At 43.0% G+C, this 20358-nt stretch overlaps 1 protein-coding gene across 6 annotated transcripts in view; it reads right to left on the reverse strand.

Annotated features, from left to right (window-relative positions):
• Window positions 1-20358, reverse strand: part of LOC776275 (UPF0444 transmembrane protein C12orf23 homolog) — a 217972-nt gene that overhangs the window by 76498 nt on the left and 121116 nt on the right. Inside the window, exon 1 of one of the 6 annotated variants that reach the window (XM_040701416.2) lies at window positions 12426-12798. The exons of 4 other annotated variants lie outside the window; for them this stretch is intronic. In XM_040701416.2, the coding sequence (XP_040557350.1) occupies window positions 12426-12459 (34 nt within the window). In that variant the 5' untranslated portion in view covers window positions 12460-12798. Of the gene's footprint in view, window positions 1-6060; window positions 6161-12425; window positions 12799-20358 lie in introns of those variants that run through there. One more of the 6 variants, XM_046942535.1, reaches the window with a different exon arrangement.

A 20358-nucleotide genomic window follows, 5' to 3' on the forward strand; every position in this document is an offset into this window, starting at 1 on the left:
GACTTGCTTACTCTGCTCTGTTATCAATCCAAATAGCATGCAAACCCACCTCCCGCTACACAGACGGACGTCCACATGCCAGCAGGAGCCCTGCTGTTTCTCATTCCCTGCAAAGGATGCTGCCAGTCAGTGTGCTCTATTAGATGCTCTTTCAGCAACAATCCCAGCCCTGACTTTCCCTGCAGCTACAGTTCTGTGCTTTTTGACCGCAGGAATGCTTTGTTTTTACATACAGCTGTTTAATAATTATCCAGAGATCAATACTCATCAGCTTAGGCAAACGCACTGTTTCTCGGGAAGAAAAGGCCTCAGTGTGTGGCACCCAATGCTTGCCCCTGAGCCCTGCTTTGTCTGCAGGCCATCGGATCCTTTGGTCACAGCTGGGAGATCTGTGCTCCAGGGGCAAAATCTCAAATCAGAGGCACATACCCTGCAGCCATACCCTGATCCCTGGGCCGGCTTAAAGCACATGCAGACAGGCTTGTGGGGCTGTCCAAAATGCACCACGGCTAGCTCTGCCTTTTCATACCAGCACACCAAGTTTTACTGGATGGAAATTCAAACAGCAACAACAACAAAAAAGGATGCCATGAAGCTATTACAAGAGAAATCAAGACTTTAATTCTGATATGTAAAGAAAAAGCCCACAAAACCCCAGCCCTTTCACTTCTCTGCTCTCGGCTGTTAACTTTCATTTGTTTAGATGCCAGCACACTGCACTTCATAAAAATTAACACTTCTTTTTTTTTTCTTTAAACACAAGCTTATTTTCCTTTTGCCTGTACCAGCTGTTTATCTCCTGACTTGATGATTCTTTTTGGAAATGTGAGTTGACATCTGGGTATAAGCGGATGCTGTAAATTGCCAGCATTTCTGTCTACTTATGCAAGCAAAGATTAGTTTCTCCAACTACAGTAGCATCCCTCCAAAGAATGCTAACATTATGATACATAACAACCCTCTTCTTTGACTGCTATCACTTCTTCCTTTTCATTCAAGTACCTCTTCTTTTTTTTTGCTGAAGGCAAAGCAATAGATTAAGGCACCAGGCAATACAAAAACAGTGTCATTAAATGAGAAAGCTTCCCATAAAGTTCACATTATCCTTTATAACAGACAGCAAGGGCTGGGTGAGAATGAAGTAGATATGCTGGTCAGAGGTGACAAAAGGAAGTGAATCCACGGGCTCTACCTAAATGAGCTTGAGCACAGCAGCTGAGGGGATCTGGCTCAGAACCTTTCCAGAGAAGGAGAAGAGAGAGACAGGTGGCTGTGTAAAGCACCAGGTTCTTTGCCTTGGCATGTCAATTTGATCCGTTTCCACAGCTGTCTCCCTTCGTACCCCAGTTTTCTTTCTTTCTCTCAAAGCTTTTGCAATTTAGCTTATCTCATGCTTTTATAATATCATGAGATGCACCAATAATGCTTTATACTCCACACAGTCCCACAGAGCTGTGCAGAGCTAAGGACTTTCCTCCACTGTGCCCTCACCACAGCCATCATTCCCTTGCCTTCAACACAACAGACAGGAGAATCCATCGTTTATCTCAAAAAATACAAATTCAGACATTGGCAAGTCAATGCACATCAGGTACCACAGAAGCAAATCCCCCAAGTTAACCCATTCCTCCTTAAAGCAATTGTCTGTTAGTAGGATGGGAAACAAACTGATGCACCTCAACTATTCACCGCACACAATTCATCCTATTTCAGGCTTTAAAGGTCAAAGCCAACACCTTAAATTACACAAGGAATGCAAGACAGGCATGGGGCTTAAGTGTCACATATTCCCTTGAGAGAAACACATCTCAGACGATGCACAAGTCAAAATCAGTTTCACACATAATCCTTGCAAACAGAAAATCAGCAGTGGTGGAAGTTTTGCCATGGCTCTTGGGTGTGAGAGACTCAACGGGTAATACAGTGGGTCCCTCAAGTACAAACTAGAAACTGGTTTGCATGAACTGAGTGGATTTTTTTTGTACTAAATGAATATTTTCAGAACTTTTTTTTTTTTTAAAAAAAAGTCTTTCATGCCCAGAGCAGGGAAAACTGTAGCATTCAGAAAGCTTTCTCATAAATCATAGTTCCAAGACAAACAAAAAATCCCCATCACAATGAGCAGAAAAGGGAGCAAAAGCAGCATGGAATAAACCAACCAATTGTGGTTTCTACTGAAGATGTTATTTATCTACCTTTGGACACAGAGAATAGAAACGGGGGAGAGAGGAAGGAAGGGACTCGGGTATCTGACCAGAGAAAAAGACGATACTTGGTTGGACAAGATCAGTTGTATACAGGTGTCAACAGACTGGAGGAAGAATGTGTTGTTACGGGGAAAAAAATAACACACAAATTTTATATGTACTTGTATATAACCAATCCCTTAACCCCAGCCTGAAGGCAGTCTACCACTGTGACGTAAACAAGCATCTTATGGAACTAGGTCTTCCACTCACAGCTGACATATTTCGATAACTCTAGAGCAGCAGTAGCTGTTGTTGATTCCCCCTCAGAAAGGGCTGTTCCCAATGCTCGAAGCCTGGGCCATAACATTTTAGTCTCCTTGCAGACTTGTTTTCCACTTCAGGAGTGGAGCCAAGTCCTACACAGACATCTGGAGACACTACAGAAAACAAAGCGTGACAATCTACGATTAAATGTATGCAGGTTACTTTACAGTGTAATATGAGAAAACAGGTTTCAGGCAAGGAAAAGGAAGGCAAGAGGCACACTCTGCTATTAAATTACATCAGCACTGCTTTTGATTGTGCTGAGACTCCCATATCAACAGACCAACTTGCTCACTCACTTATCCGTTCCTGCTTCACACCATTCCCCCACTCACTCTTCCAAAACAGTCTCCTTCACTCATTTAGCTTTTACAACCGTAAGGGAAAATGTTTCTAAAAATAAAACTGTGCTGATGTTATTCTGAGATCTCAAGCTCTCACTTTCCCCAACAGCCCAAGCCACCGTTCAGTCTCAAGGAGAGTATCCAAACACGCTCAGAAGTTGAGGCAGATTTGTTTGTATGAGGGGTTGTTTGCAGAAACGTTAATTTGCAATTCCCAAAGCCCAGCAGATAGTAAACTGAGATGGCACCAGAGACATAAGGTCTTCACGGAGACCCTCACTTACTATGCTTAGCTGTTCCAAGCTTGCTGGTCATATTGAAATTGTTCTATTCTGCTTTTGCAAATGGTTCCAGGTATCAAGAGAGGAAACAGCAGAAACGTTTCCAAGAATGCACACAGAGTAGGAACGATCAAGACTTTTAGTGCTTTCCACTACTTGTTTAGTGCTCTTCTCACCTTGCTTGTAGTCACACTTTCTGACAGCAGCATTTCCAGTAGAACTAGTGTGACACGGGGTTTGATGCAACACAGACCTGGGATTTGCTAATGTATTGAACCGCTTGGAGAAGCGAGCGGCAGAAATCCTTTTTGAGCACAGGCAGCTCTGTTTTTTTCCTCACAGGAGATACAGCAAAATGAAGGACAACAGAGGAGACTGGGTGAAAAGAAAAAAGATCAAGGAAACGAAGAACAATACCATTGACAAACATCTGATCTATCTGCTTGTTCCAAATTAAAAGAGACTGAAGATCATTCCTGCTCCAAGAACTTTCAAACTGTCAAAGCTGTTAGAAAAGAGCAAAAGTCCACACACAGTTGTGCAAACAGTCCAACAACTAATTTCCAAATAGACGAGATACCTCCTTCCCCAAAGAAAATAGGCACATCCAAAACAGCTACCATCCATTTTTCTGGCCATCTTTTAGAAAGCAAGTATCACATTGAATCTCTGGGTAAAGACCGATGTGACAAGTGTTAAATTGGCCATTCTAGAATTTATTAAATGGCAGTGTTTGCCTGTTCTTGAGATTAAGAATATTGTACCTGTACTGACGTTGCTCACACAGGAGGCAAAAGATATACTGCATGCTGGGAGATGGGCGACTAAGCTTCCCATCTCCTTTCTTTTTAGCCTTTCAAGCGGTATGCAGTGCTTTCCATTCTCAGGAGACAACAGCTCCCCATCCTTCTGCAAAGCAGAGAAAAATTCTGAGGTCTGAACATGTTTCCTGCTGAATACAAAAGCTGCAATCTTCTGTTGTTCTCCGCTAGGCATGTGCCGCCTCTGCGCCTGCACACAACCTGCAGCAACAGGACATCAGTCCTGATGAGGTCTTTGCTCCTCTGACACCTCACCCCGTCCCTCCCTGGACTGGCAGAACTCAAGTGCTGGGTATGACTAAAATTACAAAGTATAAGCATCGCTGTGCCCTATCTGGTGAGTATTTGGGTTTGGAGGAAACAAAGAAGTTCTTCATTACTAATAAGAAAAATAATTAAAACCCCTGACAAGGCCTGACAGCTCACCAACACAGGGCAAAGCGCTGCAGGAACAACTGTCCCCATGGGAACTGGCAAGCACAGAGCACAGGAAAATGAGAACTGTTTGAATTAACAGGGAACATTTGCTCTAAATAAAAGCTATTTTGAGGAATTAAAGCAAACAAATGTCAGCTCCATGCAGCGGCGTGCTGGGATGTGATGTGCTGTAATGTGTTGTGACACTTCATAAATTAAAGCTTTTTCTTCTCCCCCGAGGGGAGAGAATTCGAGTGAAGTCAGACACTTGAACTTGGAAGTTGTGCAGGTTTGACACGTATCACTTCGTGACTCCACCATTCCCTGTGCCCAGCACCTCTGAGCCCACCCTGGCCTCCCTCGGCCTCGAGGACGCTGACGCACGAGGAACCTGGAGCTCAGGCAGTGCCAGCATTGCCTCACCTCTGCTGCTGGGCTCCAGATAACACCCATCAATCCACAAGGTGAAATAACTGATGTCACAGCCCGAGCTCATGCTTGTTGCACAGCCTATTTATCTAACCAAACAGCACTGGTGTGAGCCCATCGCTCTGTACAAATCCACCAGCCTCACAAGGCTAACGGGGCTCCGAAAGGCCAAGCTCACCCCATGCAGAAAGAGCACCCACACTCACCACAGCCCTCTGTCACACGCTGCTCTTTGAGAAGAGCTTCAGACACAAAGGAGGAAAGAAAAAGAATGAGGAAGAGATGCAAGAAGACAATCTAGGTGACCTTGCTAGTAAAGAAAATAAAAAACCACCCAGCCACTACCACTTTCTCCAGAGCATTTTACAATCCTCATTTGGAAGGTGCCAATAATGAGCTCAGAGCTGAACAACCTACATAGATGCCAAGGGAGTTCATTAATTAGATGTGAAACCCAGAAAGCTGAAAGACACCATGAAATTACACAAACGAACAACTTTATGTACAGAAAGTATGAAGGCAGAGGAGATCTCAGTCCAGGAGAAAAAGTCCTTAAAACTAATTTGATTTTTAACTCCAACTTGAAGCACTAGTGGTTGTGACTGCGCCGGCAAGACAAGAGATACAGGCAACTGCAACACTTAATAGATGAGGAAGACATAGTTAAAATTAATTTTTAAATATCCACAAGCTGTAGTCACCACTTCACAGCTGCAGAAGCTGCAGCATATTGATATTTCACTATGCAATTAAATCTCTTGTGATGTATTTTTCTTTAGGGGTAAATGCAATGACTCCAAATGCATTCCAAGAGCGCGGTTACATCCTCACAGTGCAGCCATAGCAAGCAACATCTGTATGAACAGAGCAAAGGGTTCCTCCCCGGGTGATTCACCCAGTCAGAGCACAACTGGCTATCAGGAGCCAAAACCTGGTGGGACAGGATGCTCAGAGAGCTCTGCACTGCAGCACAGCATGGCACAGAGCTGAGTGTGGGCTTCGGCAACAGCGCAGTCCTCGCAGAGCACGGCACTAGGAAGAGATGTTCATTCTTGTCCCCTCCTGCTGCTGGCAGTGCTTATCCCCCAGTGCTGAAACACCAGCCTAAGTCCTGACAGAAGCATGGCTGTCACCGAGGGAGCGTGCCTGAGCTCCTCCACCCTGCGCATCACCTGCACTGTGCTACTGCAGCTCTGTACCAAAGCTCCCAGCTCTGGAGCAAACCCACCCCCAGCTACCTCAGAGTCTTTCATACCGTCAGGTGAAGTTGTGTTCTTCATAAGATGAGGAGAGCCTTGTGCTACAGACCCAGCGTAGAGGAAAAGTAAACATCCAGACATACAGGACTCTAAAACATCACTTCAGCTTCTGTAGGTAGGCCACTGGGACAGTGAGAAAACTTCTGCATCCTCTGGGACAACGAGAATAAGTCTGCATTCAAAATTTACATGAGGTCTTACTCACGTTGGCAACATTTTTTTGCAGGTTTAGGACTTGGTATTGTTTCCAAAGAAGACACCAGCAGCACGCTACCTAAGTTCAGCAGCAGCAAGACTATCCTTTTCAGCTAGGACTTTGCAATTACCCGTGTAGACGGGCTCATCCAAGAATGATAGCTGCTTATACTTCAAATCTTTGATCTATTGTCTAAACTCTCGAGTAATAAGGGACACTTTGCTCCCACTTGTAAGCTCAGACCACTGCTGGGCTCAGACAGATGCGCTCTCACGGTTCTCAGGGGAACATTTCAAAGTTTTAATGGAGGTGGCAGCTGCTCTTTATAAGCTGAAGGCAACGACACTTCATTTTTTAAATGAAGGCAGATTCTGATTTATAAATATGAAAATTGAATGTATGCAAAAGCACAACCCCGCTTCTCTTTGCGCATACGCAATTCAGATGGCTGAACTGATCAGTCACCAAACTGAGTTGAAAGTCATTATGCCGAAGAAAAGACCTTGCTTGCCTAACCTCAATCCGGAATGAATCTAAAACTCTACTTTCCAACCCTCTGAATATGAATAGGGACAGAATGAATACGCTGACAGGTCTTTTATTATAGCTAGAGGGTGTAGCAATAATTAAAAACCAGATCTTGTATGTATGCAGCTATGACACTTTCCTGAAGAAATACTCTTACTTTGTCTTTTTGCAAGATTAGGTTGTCAAAATGATATTATTTTTTTGAAAGCCTGTGAGAGAGCATCACATGGGATTTCAAGTAAAAGAAGCTTAAAGAAACTGTAAAAAGGGGATGAAAGGATAGTGAAGTTCCCCAGCCTCAGCTCTAGTAGTCTGTGCGTATAACTGCATGCAAAAGACAGTAGCACAGTGCTACAGCTGAGGTGTAATACAAGAAATAGGGAAATTTGAATTCATAGCCTCTTCAGCAACAACTCACTTCTGCAAAGCTAGGATCCATAATTAGTGGAGAAATCAGCCAGAAATAAACGGCACGGGCAGCTTGGCCGTGCTGCTGCAGGAGCCCTAACACCTGTAGGTTTAGTACTCCAATTAGCAGGTGAAACATGCTCTCCACCTACTTGGCTTTAACTAATTTCTCATTTGATCTTTTCAAGCTCTGCAAAGAGCACTTTTCTGACTGAGCACCACAGGCAGCACAAGAAAGCGTGTGAAGTCAAAAGGGATATGGATTATTGAAGAGTCTAAACAATTGAGGTTGAGGGGGAAAACAGAAGGAAGAAAAGCTCTGATAACTAAGAAATGACAACACGGATATTTTAAAACACTCAAAAATGTCTTTTTGAGGCTGAAACTAACAGTGGAGTAGAAAGCCTACACAGTGAGAGGACCGACAAAGTTCGGCTAAGGGCATATGGAGATCACAAAGGATCTTAGCATTGGGATGGGGTTCATCTCCTGTGTCCAAGGAAAGGCTTTTCCGACAGAAATCACAAATCTGGTGACAAATCTGGAAGGAGAATGGGAAATAAAGCGATGTCCTACAATTTCAGTTTCAATTGTGAACATTAAGCTCGAGCCATACAGATTCTCATCTCAGGCAGTCCTGCAGACAAAATCAGCTCTTTCCAATGTCCTTGCTACACAAACACAGCTTACAGTGAAGTTAGTCCAGTCGTGCTTGGGAGCTCTTTTCATATATGCAATCATATATGACTTCACATCCTTGTCTGATTTCAATAGCCTGTTTGCTGATTCTGAAACCAGCAGTACCCTAACACATAGTCCTAGTGATGCAAGTCTTGGCTGAACCTCAGGATACTCCTTGGATGCTACTAACACAGATACCTACGTTGACCAGCACATTTCGCTCTGGCCTAGCAGATCACAGAGTAAGGATCTGCCTCGCGGACACCTCCTACCTCTCACATTCAGACCACAACCTGGTAGCTGCCCCTGGATGCCCTGCTTTTTAAAATAATCACCATTTGTCACATGCTAACATCCACCTCCCCCTTTTGTCAGACTCCTGAGGGTTTCCAGACAGCTGCTTAATGCTTGCTTTCTCCAGGGATTTATATTTTCCCATATGCTAGTGAGCTGCAAGTTGAACTATTGTGTAGTATCTCACATGTCTGCCAGAAGAAAGAAACGTGACGGAAACTTGAATTATTGCCTCTTATTCTTCAGGATATATAGGAGTTTATCCTCATTTTCAGAATGCTTTTCTGCTACATTTGTCCTGCTCACTCTTCTTACGAAGTCGGAGCGGTGTAAAAATGGCATTGGCCGAGTCAGCAGAGGAGGAAAGACAACCTCTATCAGGTCAAGCAAATTGCAGCAGTGGGCAGCCCAGCTGGGCTCCTCATCACAGAAGAGCAGTTGTGCGCTGCAGACAGCTTTACCTGGGATTGCTGAGTGCCCCTGCCAGGCTCCCATCGAGGCGCAGAGGACAAAAAGTATCTGTAATAAGCTCCATTTTCCTGAATTGTTGAGGAGGAGGAGATAGAAAATCATTCCTATAACACTCCTGGAAAACTTGAAGAGGTTATTGCTATGGAAACTGTTCCAGCAAAGCAGGTGCAGAAAAGGGGAGAAGCAGAAAGAAGCGTGGAGCACAGAATTCTAATTCTTTAACACCCTAAATGAAAACTGCACACCTCAGGCGACACAATCTATTTTGGATAACATCAACAATTTACCCTTGGTTTTATATAAACAAAACCACAGGTAGAGGACCACAAAGTGAAAACCCAAGGCTATGCTGGTGAACCCTAGATGAGAACCATATGAACATAAAACAGAGCACGCTATATGGCAGTAGAGAAAATCTGGTATAGAATGGGACCAGCTGCTCCCTCCTAACTGAACTAATGCAAACTTTACAGTGGAGCTTAAGTTAGGAGAATAGAAGTGAGGAGCTCTGACTGGAGCACACCAATGGCTGTGCCACAGAAAGAAAGAAACTGCTGAAATGGAAAGGGAATGGGTCAGTGAGGAAACTCTGTTCCTTTGGGTAAATACGCATGTGCATAGTTCCACGTTTTTGTCAGTACAAGAGTGCAGCCCCAAGTGTGGTAAATGTTCAGTCAGCACTGGCTGCGTTTTGGTATGCGTTTGGAGTTTGGATGGCCAAACACACCAACAAATGGAGGCCACACATAAGAGGATGGAGTCCTTTTGGCTGAGCTGAAGATCTCCAACTGAAGACTTTTTTTTAATGGAGGACAGATTACCAGGGGTGGAGGGAGGCTGATGAGCTAGGAAGCCTTTGGAGATCTTCCTATATTCATGAGAACAAAAGCCAGGCCCCCGGGACAGAATTTTAACATCCCTTTGAACATGGCTTGTATCCCTTTTGGCTGAACATCACCTGAAACCCCCAAATTCCTGCCACTGTTCCCGCCAGCCAGCTAAAAGAAAACCAATCCAGTGCAAGAAGTCTGCTGTTGCGAGCACAGGGAAAATACAGCACCGCTGCACACGGCACAGCTCCATCACAATACAAAACAACGCCGTGCGCTTGTAAATTTAACAAATGCAAATCATTTGTTCAACTGTAAGGCGCTGCTGAGAATGATTTACCTTTGCTAGCCAGAGAAAACCTGCCAAAATAGCAGTGCAGGTCCTCCCAGCACCTGCCAGGCTGCACAGGGTTAAGCTCGGCACCGGCTGTCCTCAAGCGTCTAAGCTTCTACTGGAGGGGAATTTTACAAATAAACTTGCAGGCTTTGCAGATCAATTTTCTACTTGGTTTTATCACTCTTTTCTCACAAGCAGACCTGATGCTTTTCAGCTTCTTTTTTTCTTTTTCAGACAAGATTTAAAGTTTTAGTGCTGATTTTGAAACAGTATGGGCCCCTCTGTCCCCCCTTTTCCGAGTACTTGAAACCACATACGGAGCTTTGGTGGTATTTGTATTTCCATCAAGAGTATTTAGGAATAAACAGCTATGAAAAACATTACCCTAGGGCTCCAGCACTGCAGAGCAGGCAGTACAGACCTTCACTGTCTGAATACACAGCAAGCATTTAAATGACAATATTACATTAGAGTGGCGGCTGTAGCCATGTAAATAATTGTGCATTGTCCCTACTCATTGATCTGTTCTCATACGTGCACATGCACACATCTGAAAAAAAGCTAAAAAATCAAACCCCAGACAGTAATAATCTAATAAACTCTAAAGTGAATCAATAGACTACTTAACAGCAGAGAGATAAACTGCATTTAATAAGAGTTAGAAGGGACAGAGAGGAGGCTTTGCAGCTCTCAGCCAGCAATATCAGCAGCACGGCCAGAGCGAGAGACGGGAGCCCGAGGTGGAGAAGAGAGCCCACAAAGCACAGGGAGTAGTGCCCTTAGAGGGAAACAACATCAGATTCAGAATGCTGGTTTTAAAGCAACAGGAGTAGGGAGGTTCTTGACACAGATAAAGTGTGACAGAACTCGGTGAGTATTTGGGAAAGGGTGACTTTCAAAGCAATTTGTAAATTTAGTTTCTGCTAACGCAAGGGCTCTCCTCTGGATGTGTAGCAGTTGTACAAAAACTGGGTCTCATACAACTGCAGCCCTCAGGTTCCCTCGTAAGAAAGCACTAAACATTTTAATTACAAAGCTGTTTTTAGGGACCGGTGGCATTTAAAGACACACAGATCGAGCCAAGAAAATTAAGTGATGTGCCAAAGCTTAAGAAGAATCAGCAGCAGAGCTGGAAAATGAATTAATTCTTTTGACTGGAAGTCCTGCGCCCCTTTTCTAGTTGCATCGTGCCTCACAATCTCCAAGATAACAGAACTGACTTCAGGAGATTACAGGTTCTTGTATGCAATGCAGGCAGAATACTAAGAGGGGAAGTAATGCACAGCAGGACCATACGTATCAGGGCATTACAACTTCATCTCATCGTAACGTGTTTCTCACTTCCAATTTATGAGACCTCAGCAACAGTTCACAACTACCCTATTCTTAGCTGTGCCAGCAAAAACACCAACAGGGGAACACACGTGGGATCCTGCTACTTCACTCCTTCTTCCTAGGTCAGGTCTGAAGTATCTCAGGCAAACGTGGAGAGTTGTTTGTTTTTAAAAATAACCTTCCAGACAACTTAACTCCTTGGCTTATTTCTTCTTAAACCTGGACATCGATACACATCTAGCATAAAAATCACATCGTGGTACTCAGGGAATTCTGATGTATTTGATTTGTTTGTGTTATTACCCAGGCTCTAGGCGTTGCCATTTTGATTCTTTGCTATGGCTAGCTCTCCCCGACAGATTTTCCTGACAGTGAGAACCTGAGAGAGAACAATTGAGTAGATCCATCCCTGAATCCACTCCCTTCCAAGTCAGCAGAAGAAACAGATGAGCCACCACCCAAGCCACTCTGTTTCTGTCACACAGCAAAGCCCTCCAGAACTAATACCTGGCACTCATGCTCTGTTTTTCCTCTCAGCTGCACGGACACCCTACAAAAATAATCACAGGAGAAAAGCAGTCCATAGATCTTATCAAGAACCCATGCTCTGAGTCTCAGACTTCTGGGTTGTGCTCAGTGCCAGACTCGTTCCTACTCACGGTCTCACAGTTATTAGCCAAAGCAGCTCCAACCATTCTGCTCCGAGAGGACAACCTCAGGGCTATCATCCACACCCAAGGCCCTGCAGTGCAGGTACACAAAGCCCGATACACAAGCTTTAACCAAGCTTCCTGCAAATCCAGCAGGTAGAGCATAACATTAAAAGAAATGCTGAATGCAACACCCCTCACTGTAGCTGAGCCTTTTCTTACAACCCTTACCAGAAAGAAGGAGGAAGGGTACCTTTTAGTACCTTACCTGTACTAAAGGAAAACTGGGCTCCCCGCTGCCTCAAGCAGCCAGCTGCAGGAGCTCCTATCATCTCAGACTAGCCGAAGTTCCATGAAATTGAATATATATTTTTTTGTCTCTTGCAACTTTCTGATGCTTCCCTGGGACTGAAAAGGAGGTATCATACAATACCAACCATAGTGAAAAGTCAGATCACCTCTCTTCCATTAAGAACTTTTTGTAAGTTCTAGTCAACCTCAAGACAGCAAAGTAAGTGTTAAATAATCTCCAGTATGTAGCGAAGGTCTTGTCTGACTACAAAAATATATCACCTAATGCCGCATTACTACTGAATCATTAAAGATTTTAAATTGTGATCCTTTCCTTTACCTCTTATCTCCTCCTTCCAAATAATGTTTTCCATTTTCTCGTTGCCTCTCCGGTGATTGTTACAGGCTGCTCAAAGAAGCAGATGACTAACGTCACTGACACAACATAAGGATCCTGGAACTGGAGGCACCTCATGGCATCGAGGCAATGAGCTGGCAGGGAGAACCAAGCGCCCTGCCAGGCAGCACGGTCTCTCTGAAGCCCTGCACAAAGCTTTCTCCTCTGTCTTCAGGTCACATTTCCTGTTGCAATTCTATCTGTATAACAAACAGATGTAGCGACGCTTTCATTCAATGGATGGGCCACAGACCATGCTGGCTTTCCCTGGAGGATATTGGGCATGGCCTACTTCCCAGCACAGAGGGAAGAGGCCAACAGCCAGCACTTCTCTCCGCAGACCTACCACTTCTTTCAGGTAGCACTGAGTGTTCATTGCTGCTTTTCTGACCATTGCAGATGACTTAAAGGCAGGTTTTGAAAGAAGACATAATGGGGAGTTAGAAGAAATAAGAAGGAAGTCAGCAGGGCAGAGCATCACTGCTGATTCTGCAAGCCTTGGGTTTCTTTTTGCAAACCCTCAGTCTCCCTTCTTTCAGTCCTAGGCAGAGGCATTGTGCACTGAAAGCTGCATTTTGGAAGTACTGCTAGGTAATCAACAATGGGAAATAAAAAACAGAGGCATGTGAAAAAAAAGTACAAAAAAAAAAAAAAAAAGGAAGAAATAAGGTTTTAGCTTATTTGATATGAGATAAGATGCATACTAGCCCTTACAGTTCCTTTGGTTGAAAAACCAATACGAAATACTATTGTTTTCATGCAGAGAGAAAAGCAAACAAACCAACCAACCCATGTGGATTTGCAATTACACTTTTCCTAACTGTCTCAATCTAAAGTCCCAGTTACTTTCTTTCTCACTGGAGTAGATCAGAAGCACACTATCAAGGGACACAAGCAAAGATTCATCTATTCTAGGGACTATCAGCCTAAAATCTCCAAAACCAGCACTATCCTCAGATCTTTTCTTTGACAGTTTCTTAAAACCAAGATGCACTGCATCATTTTATTGCTGGAAGGGTCTACGGCTTCCCCTTTCCTTCATCCTGTTCTCCTTTCATTTGGGGAAGGGTGCATTTACTGGGGGAAAAGAATAGCCCTGCTGATTCTCAGTACCCTACAAATTCTTCAGTTACTGTAAAGCAAAGTGAAAGAAAACCAAAAATCAGGATTGCTTTAATGCAGCATAGGGCATACCACCTCTCTCCTCTGAGGAAAAAGGTAAGCAAATAGGCAATCCTACCTGCTGTGGCATGGAGTAAAAAAGAAAAGTGGAGAAAAAAAAAAGAAGAAAAGCAGACCCAGATGCACAGCTTTCTAGTTTTTTAGCATAGCAAAAAGCAACGTTTGAGTGCAGTGGTTCAGTTCAAAGAGCAGCTCGGTTTTATGTAGGTAATTACAGCATCTAAGCACTAACATAACCCTACTGCACCTTGTGAATCTCTTCTGTATCTCAACACACCCAGATAGGAGAAGAAACAAAAATTAGAGACAGGAAAAACGTTTTGTAGCATGTCAGTCTGCAAATCGACAGAGAGGAGATAAAGCTACTGAGTTAATGCAAAGCAAAACAAGGAGTTACGCCGGCATGTTACAAAGCAGATTCCTTCACTCTGATGATGACGACTGCACCAGGTGAGCTGAGAGACCCCCTCCAAAAATTAGCACACAGTTCTTCTGTGAGGAATAGTCATAGACTATAGAGTAAGGTGCTACTCAAGTCTTCCAAGCAGCGACATGCACACTTAAGATTCCAGTCAGCACAGGATGATAATAAGCACACTTAAGAAAAGAGCAAAGAATCAGTAAGCAAAGGAGAGGGAGAAGATGCCCAGATGATGGAGAAAATGCATATGGGTTATTACATAGCAAGAAACAGGGAAGAGGATTGAAAATGCCAGGCAAATAATAGTATCCATACGTTTAAAAGCACCAGGACAAGCTACTGGCTTGCCACTGCAGCAACAATCACCTTCCCAAACTCAGCTGAAGCACAGAAAACTTCTAAAATATTATTCTCTTTCACCAGCTGCTAAGAATTTTAAAGATACAGTCTAAAAAACAGAATTAATTGAACTCAAGCTATTTTTGTTCTGTGCACTGAAACTACGTATTACCTTGAGTCCAAATGCCCCCCAAAAAATCAGGTCCATTACTTCAAGGTATTTTCTCCACACGACTGTATTCATTCCAATTGAAGTAATTCAATAAAATTAATTACATTTGTAATTCAATTAATGATGAAATACATTCTGTTCAAATAACCATAAAAGAAAAGCCTGGATGCAGCCTCACTGCTGGTTAACTTATCTCACTCGAAAACAGGGAAAGTTGTCAAAACCATTCCCAGCAATGAAGAATCAAGGCAGGTCAGCAACAGCCCTGGAAGGAAGGAAGGGCCACTTCCCAAAAGACTTGCTTCAGTTTACCCTGGTGGCACCGAAATCCCAGTCCAGTATTCCTCACCTGACTGCGTAAAGAACTGCTGTCAAGGGAGTGGTGGCCATCTGTGGCTCCTACCTATTTCTGCTATGCTCACTAATTTTGGTGACCATTTGCATGACTGTATTGACAGCTCAAGTGGAATGAAGTTCATCTGGCTTTAAGATTTTCCTCAGTTTCAGAGCACTGAGTGAGCAAATGCTCCCTGCCATATTCAGTGGGTAGCTTTAGAGGACATCTTGGTTTTTCGCAGAAAAAGGACAGAGGACAAGGTAATGATTTTGTTTCTGCTTCTCTCACTTACTGGCCCTGAAGGTCACTGCCAGTTTCTAAGAAGGAGCCGCTTTCTATCTAGTGCAGACTACTAGTGCAGATGAAGCCATGAAAGGGGGAAAAAAGCATTTCTATGCAGTGAGCAGCTATATCAATTAGCTTTGTTAGCATGAAATACAAGGACATTTGAATCATACGTCATGCACAGGGACTCTATTTAATAAACACACAAAGTATGTTTTTGGAAGGACTTAGAGCTTCCTTACGTTCACTAGTCATCCATTTGCAGGCCTTTGCAAACCAGAAAGCTGCTTCATGTCCCGCGTGGGCGAAACGCACTTCACAAGTTAAGGGGGAAGGGTTCTCTCTCTGTCATTTTATGTGTGCTTTATCCTCTTGAACATAATCATTACTCTTTAAACAAGCAACTGCTTGGTGTGGCTCCTCAGTCCCTCCTGGCTGTGCACCTGCCAGCCAACTGGTCGGCACACAGTCTCCTAACTCCCTAAGCAAAATGCTTGGTATTTTTCACCCACTCAATGAATTAGAGCTGTGTCATGCTGTGGATGACGTGATTCAGAGCACAACTGAGATGCCTGAAACTAAGTTTGTAATCACTTGCTGTTAGAGCAGGCACATACGTACCTAAGGCAAACGCAAAGAATGAATGAAAAGGTCAAACACACACTTCAGCCAGCCAGGGTATTAACAAGGGGAAATGCATTCCTTGGATTTGGACAGGTTTACTTTTCCGGCACACCTCACATCAAGTCTATACTGTCTGCAAAGGAAAGACTGATGCTTCCTGCCTCAGAACACCCAGGGCCTCGGGCTCAGTACCACGAGCACTCAGAGCTGGCAGAAGCTGGCACTGCTGCTGGGAGCGATCCTGCTCCGGCCTCCTCTCATCCCGCTGGGGCTGGGAATGAGAGACTGAGGCTGGCCAGGAACTCACAGTCCGCTTCTGAACCGATTCACCGCAAAGCTGCACAGCCGTCTGCACTGACCGCAGAGAGGAGCGAAGGGAATGCATGGCTGGGGCAGAGGCAACTTTTTTCGGAGGCAAAGCTGCCACAGACACCATCATCCTGGAGTCAAACCACAGCCGAAACATTAAGAGAAGTTTTTGAGCTGCTTCATCGGGGAAAGCAGAAATTCTTTGACTTACTTCTGAAAGCAGGTGCAGCAGCAAATCGTGTCTCATATGAGAATGGTTCTGGTGACAAATAGCCACACACACACATAATTACATGTATAATGACATACCTGCATGGTAGACCTAACCAGCATGGTTTCATACAGCCCACAGTTGAGCTTCCCCTCCTGAAAGCAGAGAATCTGCTTCACAGTTGTCAGTGTGTTTACCATAAAAGCCGCGAACAGACGGCAGTAGAGCTGTCCTTAATAAGAAAACATTGTACACCCGGTTTGCAGTCTGTATGATGTGCTTACTTAAAACAAACACAACCACAAAGCAAAATGCAAAAGCTCAGAACCCAGCAACAACAACAAATAAAACCTGCTCCACTTTGCATCAAGTAAATCATCTCCCTAGTTTGTGACAAGGTACTGCGGCATCTACTGATAGAACAGCAACCTTATTTACATCAGAACAAGATTACATGCATCAGTATGAATTTACTTGCAAGTAAAAGCATTCATAGGAATTGGCATCTTTTCCACACTATAATCTGTGCTTTGAGAACAATTATATTTCATCATAATATGGAAGCCTGAGAGTTTCAGAAATTTTCTTTCAAACAAGCAGAAAACACTACAACGTTTATGCAAGAACAAAGCTATTGCTGGCCTGAAGAAGTATTATAACTTCCAAAACCAGCAATAATCGTCCTAAAGCGTATGAAGTCTCAGGCAAAGGAGAGCTTAAGCATGAAAGACAAATAGATATCGTTTTGGAAATGGCCACCGCCCTTCATGCTAGGAAACAAAAGACCTCGTGATTTATTCCATAAAGACAACATTTCTAATGACTACAGCTGGTCGCTTCAGATAGCACAAGAGCAAACCAAGCTGTCTGTTGCAAGGAGTGGCTACAGTAGGGCTGGGAACCCGCAGTGCCTGAGCAAAGAACCAGGAAATTGCTTGGGTTGGGAGGAATCTCCAGAGGCTAACTGCTCAGCCTTCTCTTCAGAGTCTATTAATTAACATAGAAGCCAGCTACACATGCATAAATGAGAGGAGAAACTAATTTTAGGCTGCCAGGCCTAAACTGACCACTGGGTGATCAGGAGGGAATTTTTCTTCCCTCTCTTCTTTCACACTAGTCTATATGAAGTAACTATTATGGGAAAGGAATTTACTTTGTGATCTGCTCTGGAATCTCAGGATTAAGGGGGAAAAATTAGGCCTTAACACATAGACAACCTAAAACCAGCAAACCAGTCTAACTTCCCTAAGCCCAACCAGAACTCTGCACAATTCCAGACTTCAATTGTCAACCACTCAATAAAAAGACCGCCTTATTTAGCGACTCTTTGTAGAAGACATTGTCTTGCTCCCATCATCTTCTACAGTCCCCTGCTAGAACCTGTCTGCTTGCCATCTTCCCCTTGATCCCTACTGCTGTAACCTGTGCTGACCTGAGCAGTTTGGCAATCCCAAAGGGGTTAGTGAGCTGGGATTCAAGAGAGTTCTGCAGCTATGAAAAGACAAATGGCTTAATCAGCTCTTTCATTAAACCAGTGGTCTTCTGCAACTGACACTGTGTGAACAGTCCAGTTCTTTTGCTTTGAGTGGCAATGTGCAGGAGTGAAGCAGTGCTGCTGAAGACATGGCATCAACCAGAGCAGCATAATGACAATAGTTGGTATCGTTTTCCCTATGCACATAAAACTTAGGGAGGATGTGCTATGGCTGAGAAGCTACCTTTGCCATTTGGTATTGTATATTAGCAACAAATAAAGTTCATAAAAAAATGCATTTTCAAAATAGCTTTGATAGTAACCTGCAGCAACCCTGTGAAAAAGCCAACTGAGTTTCAGTCCTGTGGTCTCCATACAGAAAACATGTCTAATACAGACAACATCAAGGAGAAAATAATTAGAATTGCTTCAAGGTTTCAATGCAAGGAGAAAGAGACTATACACTTGCGAATGTCTGCAAGAATTAATAACAATATTGGTTGAAAGACAGGCATCATGAGACTCCAATGGCTTCTAAGAAGGAGGTGACATAAATTCTTAGGTGATCATTCATTCAAGTTTGACATGGGCTTGGTCCATAGCACTGCACACTGTTAATTAGTGTAACATGGGCTGGCCAGCTCAGCACATTAACAGTGGATATTTTCATTTCCAGTTTACTAATCTGAATATAATTTATTCTGGAGTCCAGCCAAATCTATCTACCTATCTATTTATCTATCTATTAAAAAGTAGTATTTTGTTCTATGTGGAGTTGGAGCTCAACACCTAATTCCTAGACAGAATTACTGAATTTTCACCATAACAATTTAAAAAGTCATAAGTATCTTTCTCCTCACTAATATTAGATGTTGAAGGATCAGAATGGGTGGCTTAGAATGGAAAATGTTCTTCATTTTTTGACAAACCTTTCTATCTTCTGGGAATAACTAACTTTTGTTGAACTCAAAATCAAGGCCCAAAGCTCCAACCATACTAAATCCCTTCATAAATCCACCTTGACCATTTTATCTACTAAGAGACCTGCTAGAGCCATACTAAAAACTGCTTCTAGGAACTGTGTACCTTATTAGTATGAAAGCTGTAAATGAATGAGAGAGCCTGTCACAAAATGTTCCTTTCCATTCAGCTGAAAACGAAAACACACTGGACACATGAAAAAGAAAGAAATTATCCTTGTTAAGAAAGCTCCTTGATAAAAAGAAGAAACGTCTCCCTTTGTGGATTTTCTTTCTTCTTCTCCATGTACTGGCAAGTGTTCAGTAGTGCGGGGTATTTATTTTCTTTATTTTCATCTCTTTCTTCGGGTCTGACATCCAGGCACTTACCAGATATATGTTGAGGCTCCACACTGCAAATAGACTCCTTTGTTAAACAGTATTTTATGGGCCTTGTTTCCAGAGACAGACAATGCTCTGACCTCTTGAATCACAGCTCCTTTAGCGAGACAGATTTTCCCACCTATCAAGGACAACCTGAGAATACTGGTGAGAGCCCGGGAATTGGGCACTGAAAACCATGTTATTTATGAGTGAGGGAAAGATTAAAGAACACTTTGAACTTTGAAATTAACAATGACTTTGCCATTTAAGTCTGACAGAGCTCAGGGTTGTGCTAAATGATAAATACAACAGTAATGAAAAACTCCCTCCTGTGCCATTCTACATGCTGTTTGCTCTCAGTTCATTTTCATCATGTGCATCCTTCAGAAACACAGAACAAAAGATTATTTGAAAGTCACCATAGGTCTTGCAAATTGATTATGTTTATAGTCTGAAGCAACTTAATCTACTAACTATAACATTACCAATCCTTTGGATTTTGACACAGACTGTATAATATTAGCAGTATGCACGAAGCCTAAGATCCCAGAGTTACGTGAGGGAATATGAGAGGAGAATCTCATCTCAAGTTCAAGTAAAAAAACAATTTGTGTGTGATCATTAAGAACAAAAGCAAAATACATACGTTACTTTAATATAATTCATAAATAATGTATTATATTACTTTGTATTATTTGTGTACACTCGCACATAAATTCACAGTTGTATCAACTCATTATTACGGCAATCTCAGAAGGGCACCTGACATTCCTGAATCTTCTCTCACAGTGAGACTGTCTTCTCCACAGACCACAGCTGAACGCCTTCAGTGTCTAACCTCAATTCTTGTAGGTATACATACATTTTTAACTACTGTAAAAATAAGAGTGCTACCTTTTGCCTTGAGCCTTCATTCATATCAGGATCAAGAGGACTGCATCATCTGCCAACTGAAGTGCAAAATTATTTTTCAGTCATAAGCCTATCTCAAAGTATTTAAAACAGACACTGGATATTATGACATGGGACAAGATTATGAGCCTATTTAATTTTCCCATGTCTGCACTCTAATATTTTGAGTTTTTATATTCTTAGCACAAGAAAAACTTCAGCTATGTCATGATTTAGAAAATCTGCCCATGTACAGGTAAGGAATTATACAAAGTACTGAAGATCAGC

The sequence above is a fragment of the Gallus gallus genome, chromosome 5 (genome assembly GCF_016699485.2).
Source record: "Gallus gallus isolate bGalGal1 chromosome 5, bGalGal1.mat.broiler.GRCg7b, whole genome shotgun sequence".
NCBI lineage: Eukaryota > Metazoa > Chordata > Aves > Galliformes > Phasianidae > Gallus > Gallus gallus.